At 36.7% G+C, this 18,615-nt stretch overlaps 2 protein-coding genes across 5 annotated transcripts in view; both read left to right on the top strand.

The window, feature by feature from the left end:
* The first annotated feature begins 291 nt into the window (after positions 1-291).
* Positions 292-4,764, top strand: zgc:110540 (deoxynucleoside kinase). Its single transcript, XM_051878720.1, has 7 exons — positions 292-592; positions 1,091-1,206; positions 1,300-1,493; positions 1,593-1,740; positions 1,846-1,961; positions 2,050-2,149; positions 3,455-4,764. The coding sequence occupies exons 1-7, from the start codon at positions 499-501 to the stop codon at positions 3,479-3,481; spliced, it is 795 nt and encodes a 264-aa protein (XP_051734680.1). The 5' UTR covers positions 292-498; the 3' UTR covers positions 3,482-4,764.
* Positions 4,765-5,719: 955 nt separating this feature from the next.
* Positions 5,720-18,615, top strand: part of ankhd1 (ankyrin repeat and KH domain containing 1) — a 47,883-nt gene continuing 34,987 nt past the window's right edge. For 3 of the 4 annotated variants that reach the window (XM_051877975.1, XM_051877973.1, XM_051877971.1), the window contains exon 1: positions 5,720-6,161. In XM_051877975.1, the coding sequence (XP_051733935.1) occupies positions 5,898-6,161 (264 nt within the window). In that variant the 5' untranslated portion in view covers positions 5,720-5,897. The remainder of the gene's footprint in view (positions 6,162-18,615) is intronic. The other variant, XM_051877974.1, reaches the window with a different exon arrangement.

Below are 18,615 nucleotides of genomic sequence, written 5' to 3'. Positions count from 1 at the left end.
TTAGCTCCAGCAACTTCAAAACTTAAAAAAAACCCCGCTTCATTGTGTAATATTTATGATGTTTTCATACTTTTAATAATGTGTAGCTGAATAATATAATAGTAATCATAATAATAATTACCTTGTAAATGTATCTATCTATAATGTGGATCTCTCTGTCCACATCTGCAATCACTTACCATTTGAATCGAGGTTTACATAATTTAATGGTCTTAAATGTTTCTTACATTTACCAGTTGTCTGTTTACTAGATAAAGAACAGGAAACGTCTCAGGCCGACGTCAACCAATGAAACAGGCTTCTGTGGGATCGACCAATCACACAAGGAGTACTGGAGCCCTTCCCCGCGTCTCTGAACATGTGAAGTCTTGCCGCGAATTTCAAGCAGAAAACTGTTTAGGCGCGCACGGAAACGTTTAGCTGGTCTTAGAGACTTTTAAAAATATATATAAAACAAATCAAGTGGTTTGTTTATTTATTTAAATATTTTATACGATAATGGCTACTCCTCCCAAGAGATTTTGTTCAAGCCTCGACGCTGACCTCAGCTTCGAAAAAAGGGCATTGAAGGTCTCAATAGAGGGAAACATTGGTAAGTTGCTTTAATCAACGAAATAATATAACGTTACATAAATTAAAACGCTCCAAATATATTATATAAGTATTGTTAATAGCTTAGTTTTTTATATTAAATAAACGAGTAATATGCACGAGAGCTTTCTTGTTACTGTTACTGTAGTGCTGTTGGCGCCAAATACTATTTTCGTAGAGTGAGGCTTTATAATCATTGACTATGACTGAATTTTATATATATATATATATATATATATATATATATATATAATATTCATTGAAATCAAATAACCGTTGACAACTAAATGATGTTTCATTACATTGCAGAACCATGACAACCAGGCTAATGCTATTGTCATACATACTGTCATACTGCTATAATATTTGGTTTAAGCATCCTTCTGGCAATTAATGCAAAGATAAAAACATCTAGGAAAATGTTTTTATCTTTGATAATTATAAGACAACACAAATTATGCTTGTTTTGTTTTTTAAAACCTTTATGTCTGTAAAACAGCGGCAGGGAAGTCAACTTTAGTGCGCTTGCTAGAGCGGGCTTCAGAGGAATGGGAAGTCATACCAGAGCCCATTGGGAAGTGGTGCAATGTACAGACCACAGAGAATGAGTATGAGGTACAGTATGCTTGTATACAAGAGATATTATTAAGGAGTGTCTTCATGTTAATTTCAGTTCTTTTAATAAAATATCCCCTTCAAACCCTGTAGGAGCTCAGCACGTCCCAGAAGAGTGGAGGCAACCTGCTGCAGATGTTATATGACAAGCCCAGTCGCTGGTCTTACACTTTCCAGACCTACGCCTGCCTGAGTCGTGTCCGTTCACAGCTTCAGCCTCCTTCTGCCAAACTTCAGCAGGCAGAGAAACCAGTACAGTTCTTTGAGCGTTCTGTCTATAGTGATCGGTACGTACAAACAGCTTCTCTCAACAATTTAGAAAACAATAAAAAAGACAAAAGTAAAATGGTATTGAATTGAAACGTCTAATGTTTTTAATATTCCAGATATGTGTTTGCCTCCAACCTCTTTGAGTCTGGAGATCTGAATGAGACCGAGTGGGCCATCTACCAAGACTGGCATTCGTGGCTCCTCACTCAGTTTGAGTCCCAGATTGAGCTGGACGCCATGATCTATCTTCGTGCTAATCCAGAGGTATCTAGCAGTTCCTTATATTTTGATTGGATCACCTGTAGTAGTAAAAAAAGTAATGTATAGGTAAGGATAAAATGATTCATTGATTAAACGCATGATCTGCAGAGGTGTATGCAGCGTCTTCAGTTCCGAGGGCGAGAGGAGGAACAGGGGATTCCACTGGACTACCTGGAGAAGCTGCATTATAAGCACGAGTGTTGGCTGTACAACCGAACCACAAAGTTAGTGATCAACTTAATATGTGCTAAATAGAGTATTTCAGCTGTTTTCATTGTTTAATTATCTAAATGGATAATTTATCATATACAGGTTGGATTTTGAGTATCTTAAAGACCTGCCAGTACTGGTCCTGGATGTTAATGAGGATTTTAAAAATGACAGAATTAAGCAAGAAGGTGTAATTGACAAGGTACGTATATATGGGTCTGTGGACAAATGCCATCATTAAAGGGTTAGTTCCCCCAAAAATGAAAATTCGGTCATTAATTACTCACCCTCGTGTCGTTCCAAACCCGTAAGACCTTCGTTCATCTACGGAACACAAATTAAGATATTTCTGATGAAATCCGAGAGCTTTCTGACCCCCCCATAGACTGCAATGTTATTACTACATTCAAGGTCCAGAAAGTAGTAAAGACATTGTTAAAATAGTCCACGTGACTACAGTGGTTTAACCTTAATGTTATAAAGCGAAACTTTATTCAACAATTTTCCGTGTCAGTCTCCAATGCTTTTCACATTGTAAACATAGTGCAGCGCTTTTGGGTTCTACGTCAGAACGCCGTATTGCGCATGCATCGTGGTACTCACGTGAACAGCGACAGAGACTCGCAGAGTAGAGAAGAAATTGTTGAATATGTTGAATAAGTCGTTATTTTTGTGCACAAAAAGTATTCTTGTCGCTTCATGACATTAAGGTTGAATCACTGTAGTCACATGGACTAAACAATGTCTTTACTACCTTTCTGGACCTAAAAATGGTAATAACGTTGCAGTCTATGGGGAGGTCAGAAAACTCTCGGATTTCATCAAAAATATCTTAATTTGTGTTCTGAAGATGAACGAAAGTCTTACGGGTGTGGAACGACATGAGGGTGAGTAATTAATGAGAGAATTTTCATTTTTGGGTGAACTAACCCTTTAAGAGTTTTCACACTGGATGCGCAAGCAGAGCGGGAGCAGCACACGCCCATTGTGCTTTTACACTGGCAGAGTTTGTCACGCGCAGCTGAATCACAGCTTGTGTACTGCAAATACAGACGAGTATCTTCTATTATATCAAGCTTTTCCGGTGTTTTCCCCTGACCAGTCTGTCATGTGCTTTGATTTATGATGGGTAGCATACTCTGCTGCAATGCAGCAGTGTTCCTCTTCTACTGTCCCACACACATGACATGCTGTATATATGTAGTTTACATGATAAAAGTAATCTTACAGTTAGGATATACCTCTAGATTTAATCATTTAAATGGGCCTTTGAAGTTTGGGCAAAAACTCCTGGCAATGATGTGTGCAGAAAGAAATTTATAGAGGTTTGGAACAACTCGAGGGTGAGTAAATGACAGAATTTTCATTTTTTGTGAGCTTCCCTTTAACATGGGTGCTGAAAATATGCGCTGCTTTTACGCATCCAGTGTGAAACAGGGATAACAGTGTTTTAGAATTGCCATGTTTTGACATGATTTGATGTTTTGTTTGTTTTTCTTCTTTTCAGGTGAAGGAGTTTCTGAGCACCCTGTAGACTAAATATAAATTGATAAATTGATCTGTGTGAATCATGTAAACTGGTGATTTCTCACTAGTATTCTGGTTTTATGTCTCTGGTCATTTGAATGAATTTATGATTGTATTTTATTTTTATTTTAGCTTTTTAAATGTAAATTTTTTTTAAAATACTTAGCTTGTTGTACATATGTATTTGGTTGTATAAAATTAAAACTTCATTTAAAAAAAAAAAAAAAAAGAGAGAAGATTTGAACTCTTCTGTAATGGAAACTGAAGCAGGACAGGACATCAAATATAAAGTGCAGGACATTTTGGGACAAACAACAGTAAAATTTTAAACCACTGGCTTTTAGTGCAGAGATGAATATTTATATGAGTTTTATCATTAGGTCTGAAGACTATCTATAGGGGAAAAGATGAAAGTTAATATTACAAGGTTATTACAAAAAAACAAAATTGATTTACCAAACTGAAAAAGTTGTGGCAATAAATAAGATCTCAAAAAAGCATCTAGTTATTATAAAATAACTAGATGCTTTTTTGAGATCTTATTTATTGCCACAACTTTGTTAACTTTCTTTCTGCTAGAAATTGCTCTTCATAAGTACAGTCTCTAAACTGACTTTTAATAATTTAAAATAATTTTTTTTCTAAAAATTACAAACAAGTGGAAAGTTTGAGTAGATAAAGAAAATATAAGGTTTCATAACCATTAATTTCTGCAATTTTAGGCCCAATTCTCTCCAATTTGCCTCATAACTAGTTGCCCAAACCCTTCTGTAATGCAGGCTGTCAGAATGCTGACAAACCCACTAATGAGGACCTGCTGGCTCATTCTATGTTTTTGAGTTCATTATTATAATTAAGCTTTCATAATTTTCGGCCTTCATAGTCAATGCAGGCAATTTACTTATGACCAATTTTCAGTTTCATTTTATCTATATTCAGACTTTTACCCATTTAAACCTGCATCTTTAAAATTAAAGAAATGTCAGGGTTTTTTTTTGTTTTGTTTTTTTTACAATTCTTGTAAATGGTTATAACATATCCTTACATTTTATTTGACATTGAGAAATAATTAAATGCATTTGCAATACCTTAATCATGAACAGGAATCATTAAAAAAATTATGGCATTTGCATATGCCAATCTTAAGTTATGTGGCACATATTCACATTTTAGTCACATAAGTGAAGAGTCTGAAGTATGAATTCACCTATAAAACAATGTATGCGGTAAACAGGTGAAACAAGTGATTTAAAAATAAAAAATTCACCTGAAAACCCTTTCACATGTAAACAGCCTGAGTTTTATTATTCAGAATGGAAAATATTAAACCACTGTCTAGTAATTGTTCTAATCTTTCACATTCAAAATTGCAAAGAGTATGTCAAATTATTAAAATTTGAAAGCTTTACTGAGCTTCCAATTGTCATCTAAACAGGTTATTATAAACATTGAATTTGGCTTTTAATGCAGGAGAAAAGTCCCATTTTCAGTTTTAACTGCGACGAAACAGCTTTCCATAAATAATTAAAATAAAAATAATTACGTGTACCAATATAAGAGGGTAAATATATTTATGCAGAAGAATGTGAAAAAAAATGTCCCTATGCAAAATGATATTTTCCCAAAAATTAAAGACATTTTATAATTTTTGTACAATATTATATACGTGTCAGAATTAAACTACAAGTCCCATAATTAAATCTTCTACAGAAATCCGGGTATTGCTTCACCCAGGTCGGTCGCGCCCTCCTCTAAACAGACTTATTGACACAGTTGTCCTAACATGTTAAATAGTAAGTGTTGCTTAATATTGGACGCAGTGAGATGACAGCTATAGACTTTTAACTGTCAGCACATTATATTTATATTCATAAAATATTTCGACAGTTAGTGACCGACTAATCTGATGTATCTAGCATTACATTACTATAAACATGACACCTCAGAAATTGACAAAACTTCTTAAATATGATTCTGAAACAAATTAACCTCTACTTTCTCGATAAAGACAAAAATAGGCGTATCGAGAGGGCGGGAATTTGTGACAAGCGTGCCCGCGTCCAATCGCCTTTACTAAATGATGTTTCCTGGCGTTAAATCTTAAAGCCCTCTTGTAAACCAACCTTGACGTCGCGTGCTTTCGCTCGAGTAGCGTGCGTTGCAGCAAATCAGGTTCCAGTATTTAACTCTCGTGCCCAATAGCCTTCGCATATTTTAAACAGGGGCGGGACAATACACAAATGGAACGAAGTAGGGTAGGTTGTTAGAAAGTTAATGGCTTGGGGGAAAGAGATTCTCTTCTCGCTTCAGGAGAGTTTGAGGATTTTTCTGAAGTAAAACGTAATTATTTTATAACAATATAACCCCAAAGAAAGTGAAAAGACAACATTACCTTCACAAATAGACGTATTATTTAGGAAAGTATGCAGGATGCAGTAGCCGGGACGGCAATGCTGACGGACGGCTTCGAGGACGAGATTGACTCGGTGACTCCGCGTTCCCCTGCGTTAGGGATGGGGGTTGGAGCTACACCAGGAGCCGGACTCGGGGGCCTCGGTAGCAAGAAAGTACGCTTGTTCGGAGAGGCTGGCGGGCCCACCACAGACAGACTTGATTTCAAACTCACAGCGGCCGCGGTGCTATCGTCAGGCCCCGGATCCGGCAGCGACGAGGATGAGGTGTCTGAGGTGAGAGCGAGTCAGCCAGCAGGAAAGTGGAGAGAGTGTGTGTGTGTTAGCTCACATGCTAACTTCTGCTAGCCTTAATAGGCTTCATTCCCAACCCACCAAAACCCTGGAATTAATCACCTCATCTAAAGAGGCCGACTTATCACGTACCACTTTTGACTACATATATACAACAACTCTCTCACGCGGAGCGACGTTAACAAATATTTCAGTAGCGTTTCACGCTACCCACGTTGCCAGTTGCGTTTCTAAATAGCTCAAATTCAGGCGAGTTAGCTTAGCTTAGCACGGGCTCAGAGATGAAGGCTGCGATTTGGGCCTAAAGAGAACATCAGGGGGCAACGCCATCGTCTGCTAGTTAGCCATCCCAAATCATTTCATCTATTTCAAGCACTTGTCACTTTAATTTACACCTTTTAAAGTGTAACTCGCCACACGTCGCGTCTTAGTGGCAGTCATTTTGAAGGATGTAGAAATGTCGCTAGCCGGGAAGCTAAGTGGCTCTTGGTACGTATCTAAATATTAGCTGGAAATATTAGCTGTTTAGCAAAGCTTATCTGCGTGACGGTGCCACGCCAGGCCTTTTGCAGTGTTGGTAAACTTAGGCTTTGACTTAGGTCTGACATCTGTGTCAGTACATGCAAGATGTTATAACGTTCACATAACCTTAGTGTCAGCACTAGTACTTGGCCTCAAGACATGTAAATGTATCCCCACGGCAGGTTCTGTAATTTCATGGGACGCAAATGTTAAATCAACAAGCTTTAAGATTAGACATTTATTCCTTGGTGTCAGAGAATAATTATTAGCTATTATGATCATGAAGTGTGGCTCTGGGTTTCAGGGAGACTTGTCATGCGGGTTTGTCGTCATACATCAAGATGCACCTGTTGGGTCCTGTAGATGTTTAATTATCAGTCGCACTTAAGAAGTTCTTCTAATAACTGCAGCCACTTCTTATTGAATCAAGTGCATACTTCCACTTTATCTAAGCATTTGTAATACACAAACAGAGGTATGGTCTGAATATTAACTTTATTTAAAAGATTGTATGGATTTACTTTTTTTTTGACAGATGACAGGTATTTGCCATGCAAGAATTGCATGATGAAAAATTATATCATATCAGAATATAGTTTGTTTTGCTTCAAATTAGGTTGTGATATTAAAAGTGTACATCACATTGACACCAAAATTTATTTCACCACAAAACTCTCTTCAATAAAGTTGAGAACTTATTACATAAAAGTAATTATGAGCCTGTAGGACAAATAAATATAATAGAACAAAGATGAAAATTAAGTAAACAGTACTTTAAGTTTTTCATTTTGTCTCTTTCGTGGCAAATTGTGCTTGATATGTTTAAAAAATTCACCCTGTCAGTTTTCTAAATGTATGTTATAGATCTTATTGCGAACATTTAATCTGTTTCTATTTTTTTAATGTTTAATCAATGTCATACTGGATCTTCTGGACTTCTCTGGTGACATTATCAAGACTTCTCAAACCACTTAAGCCAAGATTTTGATAATCTGCCTCCACTTTTGAGTGCAACGGCCACATCTCAAAACCCTGTCAAAAACTGTCGCATAGAACCAAGTAGAGTTGTCAAAAGTACCAACTTCGGTACCTATTGGTACTGAAATTTTAAAAATGTGACGCTGTTGAGCAGATTCGTAAACACCTCTGATTGGCCATTGTGTTCACACGCTCATTGGATATGTCTGTGATTGGCTACAATGATCAACGCACGGGAGCATTTAAAAGCACACCGAAGTGTTTGAATTTGAAAGTGGGAGCGTTTAAAAGCAGGCGTCTATGAGTGGACTGGTCCGCGATAGACGGCCTGCTTTCAAATGCTCCCGTGTGTTTCTGTGTATGCGCTTGGTGAAGAGCTTCATTGATGACTATTTACAATGTTTTTGCAGCGTTTATCATTAAATCCAATCACAGACATATCTGATGAGCCGTGAACACAATGGCCGATCAGAGGTGTTTACGAATCCTGTTCAACAGCGCTCAAAGTGTCACATTTTTTTAAAATTGCAGTACTGACTAGGTACCGAAGTCGGTACTTTTGACAACTCTAGAACCAAGTCCCGTCCAAAATGTTTATTTTTTGATAATCCGTTGCACTCGGATATATACATCACTATATGGAAGAATATATCTGTTACTGCTTCCATTTTATTTGCATTTTTGTTTTGTTGCAAATACTTTTTTTTTTTTTTTTTTTTTTATTTAAATGAATGTCTTAAAAACGCATACAAATTTATAGACCCCTATATCCCCTACATACTTGCTCCACTACGAAGTGTGAAGCGTTGTTTTAAAAATATGAAAACTTTGTTGGCTGCAGGTCAACCATAGGCCTGTTTTAATGTAAATGACTGAAGTCAAATTGAGCTCACGGGGAGTAAGCAGTGCTGAAATGCTCGCAAACATATACACCGTTGTATTTCAGAGCTGCATGTGATTTCCCCCCCCCACCCCCTGTCTGGAGTACAGGGGTGTGTCTGTTGCCTTTTATAACTTGTAATGGGTGCCCCCCCTTGTGTTGTTGGTATTTGTTTGGAATTTAGGGGGAGGGGTATTAAAGTCGGTGGAGGTATACAGAGATGATGACAAGCTCAGGTAGGACCCACATTCCCGCAAATTCCGGCACTCTGCATGCACTTCCCGTTAGGTCAGTCTGCTTCAAGAGTCGGTCTGCTATATGCTTTATGACTTAAAATTAGACCGTAAATATGTTTAGAAATGTAATCATGAATGTGAAAAACAAGTTTGGTCATTCCGCAACCCAAAGTATAGCTGAAGCAGGATATTCAATCTGACCTGGAAACTGGATCATGTGAGAAGTTGTTACATTACTTTCATGAGATTATGAATCAATTGAATTTTTTAGTTACATTTAAATTCTTGACATTCTTTTCGCTTGTATTAGTTCTACATGGAATTCTGCAGTCGTCTGTAGTCATAAATTTGCATAGATAGCGAGCCTTGTATCTTATTTGTGTGTCACTTTAAATTGTGACAGTCTGATTTGTTCTCTTAATATAAGCCTCTACTGCAAGTTATATGCATGGTTCTGGAAAACCTGGGAATATCAGGGAATTTCAAAAGTGTGATTTGCATGCTTGAAAATGAATGAAATGTTAAAAGGTCATGGAAAATTGTAAAGGCAATTTAAATTTTGTGGTCATGCTCCGTTCTTATCACTCCTCGTGAGTGTGGTGTTTCACTCATTGGTCAACATGTGGGAACCCTTTTTATGTCCTATATGAACAGGCACAGGAGTGATGTTCTGGGTTCATTCAGAGACTCGTTGTTAAATCAATATCTGAGTCAGACAAATGTCAGGTGAAAAGAGCAGCATACTTGTAGTGCACAATTGCCCTTTTCTGCCCTCGTCAAAATGCTTTTTCTTAGGAGAAAAATTTAGTGTTAAAGTTTGCATTGCATTTACTGAGTTTTAAAGGGTTCACCCAAAAATGAAAGTTCTGTCATTAATTACTCACCTGCATTTCAAACCCGTAAGACCTTCGTTTATCTTCGGGAATACTTCTTGTGTACAAAAAACAAAAATAACGACTTTATTCAACAATTTCTTCTCTTCCGTGTCCTGTTCATGTGAGCAGATGCTGATGCAGGAGCCGGCCAATAATAAGCCGGCATTCTGACGTAGAACCTGGAAGCTCTGCGCTGTTTACAATGTGAAAAGTGTTGGAGACTGACACTGAGGAGAAGAAATTGAATAAAGTTGTTGTTTTTGTTTTTTTGTTTTTGTGCACAAAGTATTCTCGTCGCTTCATAACATTAAGGTTGGGCCATTGTAGTCACATGGACTATTTTAACGATGTCTTTACTACCTTTCTGGGCCTTGAAAGTGGTAATAGCGTTGCTTTCTATGGGGGATCAGAAAGCTCTCAGATTTAAAGATCTTCATTTGTGTTCTGAAGATGAGCAAAAATCTTACGGATGTGGAACAACATGAAGGTGAGTAATTAATGACAGCATTTTAATTTTTGGGTGAACTAACCCTTTAAGTTCTCATCCTCTACTGAATATTTCATTAGCATTTTTTCATGCTGATGTCTTTGGAACTCCCTTACACCATAGTATTTTTGACTTATGGAAACTCATAACATAAAAGGCTTTTCTTGTAAGCATTTGTTGCTGTTTTTTTTTTTTTTCTTCTTTTTTTTTTTTTTTTCCTCTTAACATTTATTTAATGACCAAGACAACTCTCATGACTGTGGCCTGTGCCACAGCATGTGTTTCCTAATTAATTGCATATTGTTTTATGAACAGGGAGTCAACTACACAGATGCTACATGTTAACTCCCTGTCTTTGGGGAAAACCTGTAGATATAATCATATACAAACCTGGCAATCCCTCTACCTTATTTCAGTGGTGTTTCTAGTTTAGATCCTAGCTAGTGCAACATTTGCTGTTTAACATTTGACTATCTCAGGACACCTTGTATATGATCCTTTAAGTAATTTTTGTTCTATTTTGTAGTTAAGTGCAAGGGTTAGTTTCTCTTGCTATATATGCGAAAGAAGTGGTGTTTAAAGTTTTAAATGCAAAATATCAGTTAAATTGGTTAATTTTCTTAAATCTTTAGGTTTGAGGCTGTGGATGTAGTGACCATACTGCGGCTTGAGAAGCAGCTTTTTAACGGCGTAGTAACTTCATGATTAACTGGTGTTTTGAAGTTTCATCTTGTGCAGTTCCAGTTTGATGACTCTTTATAAACTTCGAGTTGTTTCAGCCATGCATTGAAGTACATTAGAAACTATGTGAAGTAAATATCTGTGTGGACTGTCACAGCTCTAGCATCATTCACTATTGCTCGCAGTTTTTAAAAAAAATTTTTTTTTATCCAAACCAATAAGTTTAAAGTCATGCTTCGCCCCTAAAGATTAATTCATTTTGCTCACCCTCATGTTGTTCCAAACCTGTATGACATAACTTAAGTAGAACACACAAGGAGATGTTAGACAGGATGTTTACGCTGCTCTTTTCCATACTATGAAAGCAAAGGGTGACCAAAGGATTTTAAGCTTCAAAAAAACCCATAAAATAGCATAAAAGTTGTTCATATGACTCGTGCGTCACATTTCCAATCTTCTAAAGTCGTGTTAGAGCATTGCTCTCAAATATCAGCTTTGCGATTTGAATATATGCCTGTTTATATTTTTTACATCATGATCGGTTATGAGACTCACAACCAAGAATGTCTTACATCATTGTTGTGACGTCTTGATGTGCTTTATTTAAAAACTAAGATGCAATTTAAGATGTGTTGCAGCTGAGATTAATAGTGAATAACTATGAATTGAAGAAGAAATCAAACTGGTTTGGGACAATGTGGTGAGTAAATAATGACCAAAAGAGCATATCTATACAAAATGTTATCCCGCTTCCCCCCCTACATTTGACCTCAAAACACAAGTAGATAAATATGCTGTGTTTTGTGTGTATGAACCTGGCTGACACAGGCCATATATAGTGCAGTAGATGAGCCGTGTAATCGCAGAACTGCTGTGTATGAGTTGCTGTTTTGGACTTTATACACTGTATGGTATTGTTGTCAGAAGTCTCTCTGCCAGGTCGCCTGCGTGCTTGGCTAAAGTTTCACCACTAGAAAGCTGCAATGTATAGAACACTATCATTTTTGTGTTTTCCCATCAGAAAATGTTGAATAAAAGCACTTTGTTTAAAGACTTCTCAAGACGTAGGAATATGAGCCAGTGTTTTTGATTTCAGCCAAGTCATCCTATTGTTTTCATGATGGTTTAGGGTTACCAACCCTAAACCTGTCTGCAGCCACCAGACATGTCATTGTTAAAGGCCTACTGAAGTGCCTTGAAATGCACAGCATTATTCAGTGTGTTGACGTAATTTCCACTGAAACAGCAAGACAGGGTGGGACATATCGAACAGCTCCTCCCCTTTTTTGAAATAGCCAGTAGCGTTTAGTTTATATCACAGCTCGGCCAGAGCTGCAGAACTCTGTAAAGCCTCTTACTATTTCTCCTCCTAATCTCCTCCATATCACTATAAAATACAGCATTCTGTGCAGAATTCAAATGGGTCCGATACGTTTTATAGTCTGCGCCGACTCGCGCATATGAGCCGCTCTGTGCTATCATGTCTCTGGACCGGAGCAGACCGTGTGCACGCTAGAGCAGCTCGCCTGACACTAATGTGAAACTAGACTTCATTCGCCCCAATGGAAAGCATATTTGCACTGTCAGAATCGTTCCCTATCCCCTATATAGTGCACTATGTGCCATTCACCATGTAAAAAATAGTAACTGTGTGAACAAGTGACCGATTTCAGCCGCAGCTTCAGCGTCTTTATAATGAAGGGGGCAGGACGCTTCAGATTCAGAGAGCATTTGATTGATCTGATGAGAAGCTGAAGTGCGGTGTGTTATCAAAATCATCGATCCATATTGGCGGAATGAGAGACCGTAAGTTTCGAATGCTTTAATCTTCTAAATGTGAATTTTTGTTATTGTTTTGGAGCACGCTAGCTTATAAATAAGGCTAACATATTCATACTTAAATCCAAAAAACTTCAATTTGGATTTCATGGTGACTTTAAAGCCAGATATTTGTACGTAAGATATTTGAACTCCTCCAGTTCTTGCCCTCTTGCTGGAAGTGTAGCACTCGCAGTCTGTCTCTCAGTGCAGAGATGAGGTAATGAGAGTCACTTGTTTGGACGTAGCCTCTCGTCTCGCCCTCGTGTCTCTCTCTCTTTCTCTCACTCACACCCTGAGACAGATGCTTCCCAGAGTCTGAGACCAGAGCACAACAATTCCAGCCACGCCAGAGCCCTGCACATTCAAATGCTCCTGTATGCTTTTAATTACTCTTACTGCAGATGGGCTCTCTGCTTGACCACGCCCGGCCTCGCTGCCTTACTCACACTGCTTTTTGGGTCAGCTCCTTTTGGCAGGCCTTCGTATTTATCTCGTCTGAAATTGTATGACCCCTCCCAGTTCCTTGGTCTTGAAACTTCAGTACACAAAAAGGGTAATCCCTTGACATAATTATAAGAACAACCAGAATGGTGTGTTTCCCAGTGTTTCTGGTGGTGGCCTCCTAGATTTTGGCAAGAACTAAGGTCTCCTAAATTGTATAACTGTTCTGTAAGCTTTGAAATTGAGAATCAGTTCTTTCTTTTAGAAAATTCAAAATCTTGTTCATTTCCAGTAATGCCTGAGTAATGTGTACGTCCTTCCGCCAATGTGGGTGGAATACAGTACTAAAGTATGCAGAATAAGCATCAGAGTGTTTGTCACGTTGGCTGCATACATAAATGCTTAAAAGTTTGCTGATTTATTATTTCTTGATTTGCCTATGTAAACGAATTTTTGTGGTATGATATACCTTACAGAAAACATACACTACAGTTCGAAAGTTTGGGGTTGGTAAGATTTTTTGTTTTGTTTTGGTTTTGAAAGAAGTCTCTTATGCTCAACAAGGCTGCATTAAAGGGTTAGTTCACCCAAAAATGAAAATTCTGTCATTTATTACTCACGTTCATGGCGTTCCAGACCCGTAAGACCTTTGTTAATCTTTGGAACGCAAATTGAGATATTTTTGTTTAAATCCGATGGCTCCGTGAGGCCTACATAGGGAGCAATGACATTTTCTCTCTCAAGATCCATAAAGGTACTAAAAACATATTTAAATCAGTTTGTGTGAGTACAGTGGTTCAATATTAATATTATAAAGTGAATATTTAGTGATGGCCGATTTCAAAACACTGCTTCAGGAAGCTTCGGAGCCTAATGAATCAGTGTGTCGAATCCGCAGTTCGGAGCGCCAAAGTCACGTGATTTCAGCAGTTTGACACGCGATCCGAATGATGATTCGACACGCTGATTCATTACGCTCCGAATCTTCCTGAAGCAGTGTTTTGAAATCGGCCATCACTAAATAAGTCATTATTTTGTTTTTTTTGGCGCACCAAAAATATTCTCGTCGCTTTATAATATTAATATTGAACCACTGTACTCACATGAACTGATTTAAATATGTTTTTAGTACATTAATGGATCTTGAGAGAGGAAATGTCATTGCTCCCTATGTAGGCCTCACGGAGCCATCAGATGAATGGGATTTGTTTTCCAAGATTTATTTTTTTTTTTTCTAATTTTAATACTATTTTGTTTGAAATATGAAATATCCAAATTTGACGGCCTCAGTAAATGCAATAAGAATTGTGTATATTTGCTCATTAATTCTAATCGTTAATGAACCAAAATAATAAAAAAATTTATGAGTCTATCTGTGAAAGCGCAGCACAGAGCAGATACTTTCCTTCTGTGTGGGTGTGTTGGTAGTCTAGAACTTTATCAACAGTTTGTACTGGCAATAGCAACAGATTTTAGCTTAACAGACTTTGATTGAATGCGTCATGTACGTCATATGCCTCCTGCACTGTTTACATGTAGCAAGTGCTTACAACTGGATTTAAGCATGCTTGTCTTTTGTATTTGCATTTTAAAAAACAAAGTAATCCTTTTGGGCGCATCAGGCATTATTTGAGCAGCCTCAGATGTCACACTGGCTTTGAAGGGTTCTGTGGTAGACCACAGGAACAATTAAACTCGTGCAAGGTTACTGTGCACTGTTGTATATATTATCTGATATGAATGAGAAGGACATTTATTTATTTTGATTGATGAATGTTTCACATTAAAGCCAAAGACAAACGTATAGTATGGAGTATGTGATCTCGTCATATCAGTATTTAAATGATTATTATTACAGGGAACTTTATCTGCCCTTGTATGAGTGATGGCCAAAGTTCATGCAGTATTATATGAGCTCAGCACAGATCTCTTTGTGCTTTTTTTTTTTTTTTAAAAGTAATACTTTTAAAACTTATCCTGTTTCCACAAATATTACGCAGCACAACAGTTTTCAACATGTTTCTTGAGCACTAAATAAGCATATTAGAGTGATTTCTGAAGGATCATGTGACACTGAAGACTGGAGAAATTCAGCTTTGCCATCACAGGAATAAATTACATATTAAAATATATTAAAATAGAAATCAGTTATTTAGAATTTGTAATATTTCACTTACAGTTTTAATTTTTTTTTTTTTTTTTTTTTTTATCAAATGAATGCAGCTTACAGATCTATCGACCTAATGGACAAAATAAGCTCACACAATTTACATATGAACATGCTTGGAGATGACGGAAAAATGTACAGAGAGCAGCAGCTTTTGTTTCTTCTTTGACAGCCGCAAGATGACGGCGAACGCTGAGTGCGTTTTAGAAATCAGGAATGGTTAGAAAACATTGTGCTCAGTGAGGGTTTTTTTTTTTTTTTTTTTTTTTTTTTTTTTATAACTACTTCTGGGAAGTGGTCGAATGTGGACAAGCTCAAAAGGTTTTACACCCCGTTTACACCTGTATTTAGCGTCGTCCACTTGTGATCCGATGGACCAAAAGGCATCTTGATTAAGGCTGGGTATTGAATCAAATCGTGAAAACTGTCTTGATTACTATTCACATGCTTTCGATTCGATTACGATTTCGATTCAATATCGAATTTTGGGTGTAGTATATTAGTCACAGTACATGCCAGATTTTCTAGAGAAAAAAATCTCTCAACTAATGCTGTAAACTACACATGGGAGTCAGTTGGTACTACTATAATAATACTGAAGGTTAAATTAACTTATTTATATACAAACACTTAAATTACACTGAATGTTTTTTTTATTATAAAGTTTAGAATTACATAACTAATTGGAGTAGAAATATGATTTTTTTGAAATAAAAATTTAAATCGTGGCTGTCATAACTGATTTATTCAAACATGCATTAAATATTGAAGAACATTAAAAATTATAATGAATATGTAAAGGTGCATAGCTATATTTATCAGACTGTTGCTTTCTTGAGCTCACTTTTCTAGCTAACTAATGAGTTTATGGTCACTGAATATGTTTTTCTGAGGTAAATGTGACGTTACATGACATTGTTTACAAGCTGTTTTATTGATGTCTTTCCAAGGTTGAAACACTGATTGAGCTATTACACAAGACATGATACGGATTTCGGTAAGTTGTACTGTATATTGTAACATACCTTCAGATGTTTAGTCGTGTTTATTTCGCGCTGTAACTGGTATTAAAGCGGAGGAGAGGATAAGTTCACATGCGCTCCGTGCTGCTGCTTCTCTTTAACTGAGGTGCTACAGCGATCTGTCACGTCACATTAAACAGCGCCAAAACGGTATTTATTTTTTGAATTTCATAATAAGTATGAGACTTTGCTTTATATCAAAAGTAACAAAGCACAAAGGATATTGTGATTTATTGGATGCGAGGCGCGCTACGTTCTGTTCATTCATCAACTGAAAACAGACTAGACTAATCGATTCTTGGGATTTAAGAATCGATATCGGTTCATAAAAATGAGAATCGATTAAAATTGAGAAATCTATATTTCTAACCCAGCCCTAATCTTGATACCATGTGGAAACAGGACCTTGGTCCTTGACCATCATGGGAATCTTAGTTCAGTTTAGCTGAGTTGGACCTGGCTGAACCTTTGATGTCCCTCACATACCAGTGGAAGTTTTAAATGTTGTAGCTTCATTGCTAGGAGATGCTTTGACTCACCACTGTTTATATTATTCTTTACTGTGTTTAAAATCTTGTGGCTTATTACTTTAATCTAGTAATCACAAATGACTAAAACAGTCACGGAAATTAAGTTTTTGAATCTTGTCTTTTTGTTTTTGTCAAATCTGCCAAAGGGTAATTAAATATAACAAATCATGTAAAAACTTTCAAGTATATATTACATCAGCATTTGAGAGTCAAATTGGATGACTAGAGGGAATCATCTCAATCACTCATTTAATAGTTCATCTATTGACAAAATTATAAAAAAAATAAATAAAAAAAAGTCAAATTATTAAATATTAAAATCCGGAATGTCAGAATCAGAATGTGTACTTTGTGCACAAAAAATGTTTTGTTTGTTCAAAAATTGGCATTTATTCTCTTTTGCATGCGATGTATAGTATTTCACTCAGTTCCCTGATCATTCCGATTCAATTTCGGAGAGTCAAGAACAAATTTATACTCTCTTGTGTTATGCATTATGCATGCTATCATGTCTGAAGCCGCCGTTTTTTCCCTCTTCTTGGAAAGCGATGACGCATTCAAAACATTGATTTTGAGTGCGTGATTTTCAAATGATGTGGATTTGAAAAAAAGAGAGATCATAAGGTAAGATTTATTTTTTTAGCTGGCAAGTATTCAGTGAAGTGATTGTCCATGAGTGTGTTATTTCAATGGTTTTTAGTTGTAACATTCCAACCGAGAACCAGCCTAAGGTTTTGACGGATGTGATAACGTGTGTAAGGGGTGAACTATGTCTGTTTTTTGGGTAATTATAAAACGTACTGGAGACGTAGTTCTTTTCGTGTAGTTCATTATACTTATTTTATGGAATGAAGTTTATTTTGTGGCTTAAATAAATTGCATGTTACTCAGACTATTTGGCTTGTCAAAAATGTTACCTTCAGCTGTCGCTAATTTGTTGACTTGAAAATTAAGTTTATTTTTTTACCAGGAATGTAGTTTTGATGCACAGCTGATAAAATAAAAAATTGTCTCTTATAACAAAAATATTTTATATATATATATATATATATATATATATATTAGTATTTATAGTTCCTCACAGTGTGGGATGTCCTGCCCTCCTTGTGGGTGTTAAGGAAGGTGTGTGGAGGTCAAGGGCACAGGGAGAGAAGAGGGAGGGGGGAAACCCGCTGATCAGCTCATCTTAATGCTTACAGTAATTCCTCAAAGGCTCAGGGCCTAAATAGCACGCAGCTTTTTCTCCCAGCTGCGTTTAAGAGAGGGGTGGGCGTAGTGGCTGATGTGAACTTTGTGACTAGTGCCCTCATTTGTGTTAATTACCTGTCCCTGTTCAAGGGGACCACCATGTGCTGCTGCACATAATAGACATTTTAATGCCTTGAAGTCACTAAGAAAATGCACTCTTTGTAAATGCACGTTAAAGATCTTATTGTGAACAATTTATGCATTTGCCGTGCAATGTTTAATCACGATGACTACATGTGCACCAATAATGTGGTTATTTTTAATAATCGAATTAAGGATCAAATTGCGGTAAGATATTTACATGACATGAGCAAACCTTTTCTTTCCTGTGTACATGCAATTTTCTGTTTATTGCTAAGAAATTAAAGGGTTCATGAACTGCATTTTTTTTTTTTTTTTTTTTTTCATTTTATAATATTCTCTGAGGTCCACTTATAATGTTATCAAGATTTTTATATAAAAAAAAATCCTAATTTAGAAGAAATAGGCTGTTTTCTATTGTTTTTGACCCTCTCTTTCAAACATTGGAAGTAAACGACCACTGCTAT

Source organism: Ctenopharyngodon idella, chromosome 21 (assembly GCF_019924925.1).
Source record: "Ctenopharyngodon idella isolate HZGC_01 chromosome 21, HZGC01, whole genome shotgun sequence".
NCBI classification, from domain to species: Eukaryota; Metazoa; Chordata; class Actinopteri; order Cypriniformes; family Xenocyprididae; genus Ctenopharyngodon; species Ctenopharyngodon idella.
This window is presented reverse-complemented; position numbering and strand designations above follow the sequence as displayed.

Coding starts and splice junctions, on each gene's coding strand:
- zgc:110540 (XM_051878720.1), top strand. CDS start 499: ATGGCTACTCCTCCCAAGAGATTTTGTTCAAGCCTCGACGCTGACCTC. Junction 593..1,090: donor CTCAATAGAGGGAAACATTG/GTAAGTTGCTTT, acceptor TCTGTAAAACAG/CGGCAGGGAAGTCAACTTTA. Junction 1,494..1,592: donor CGTTCTGTCTATAGTGATCG/GTACGTACAAAC, acceptor TTAATATTCCAG/ATATGTGTTTGCCTCCAACC.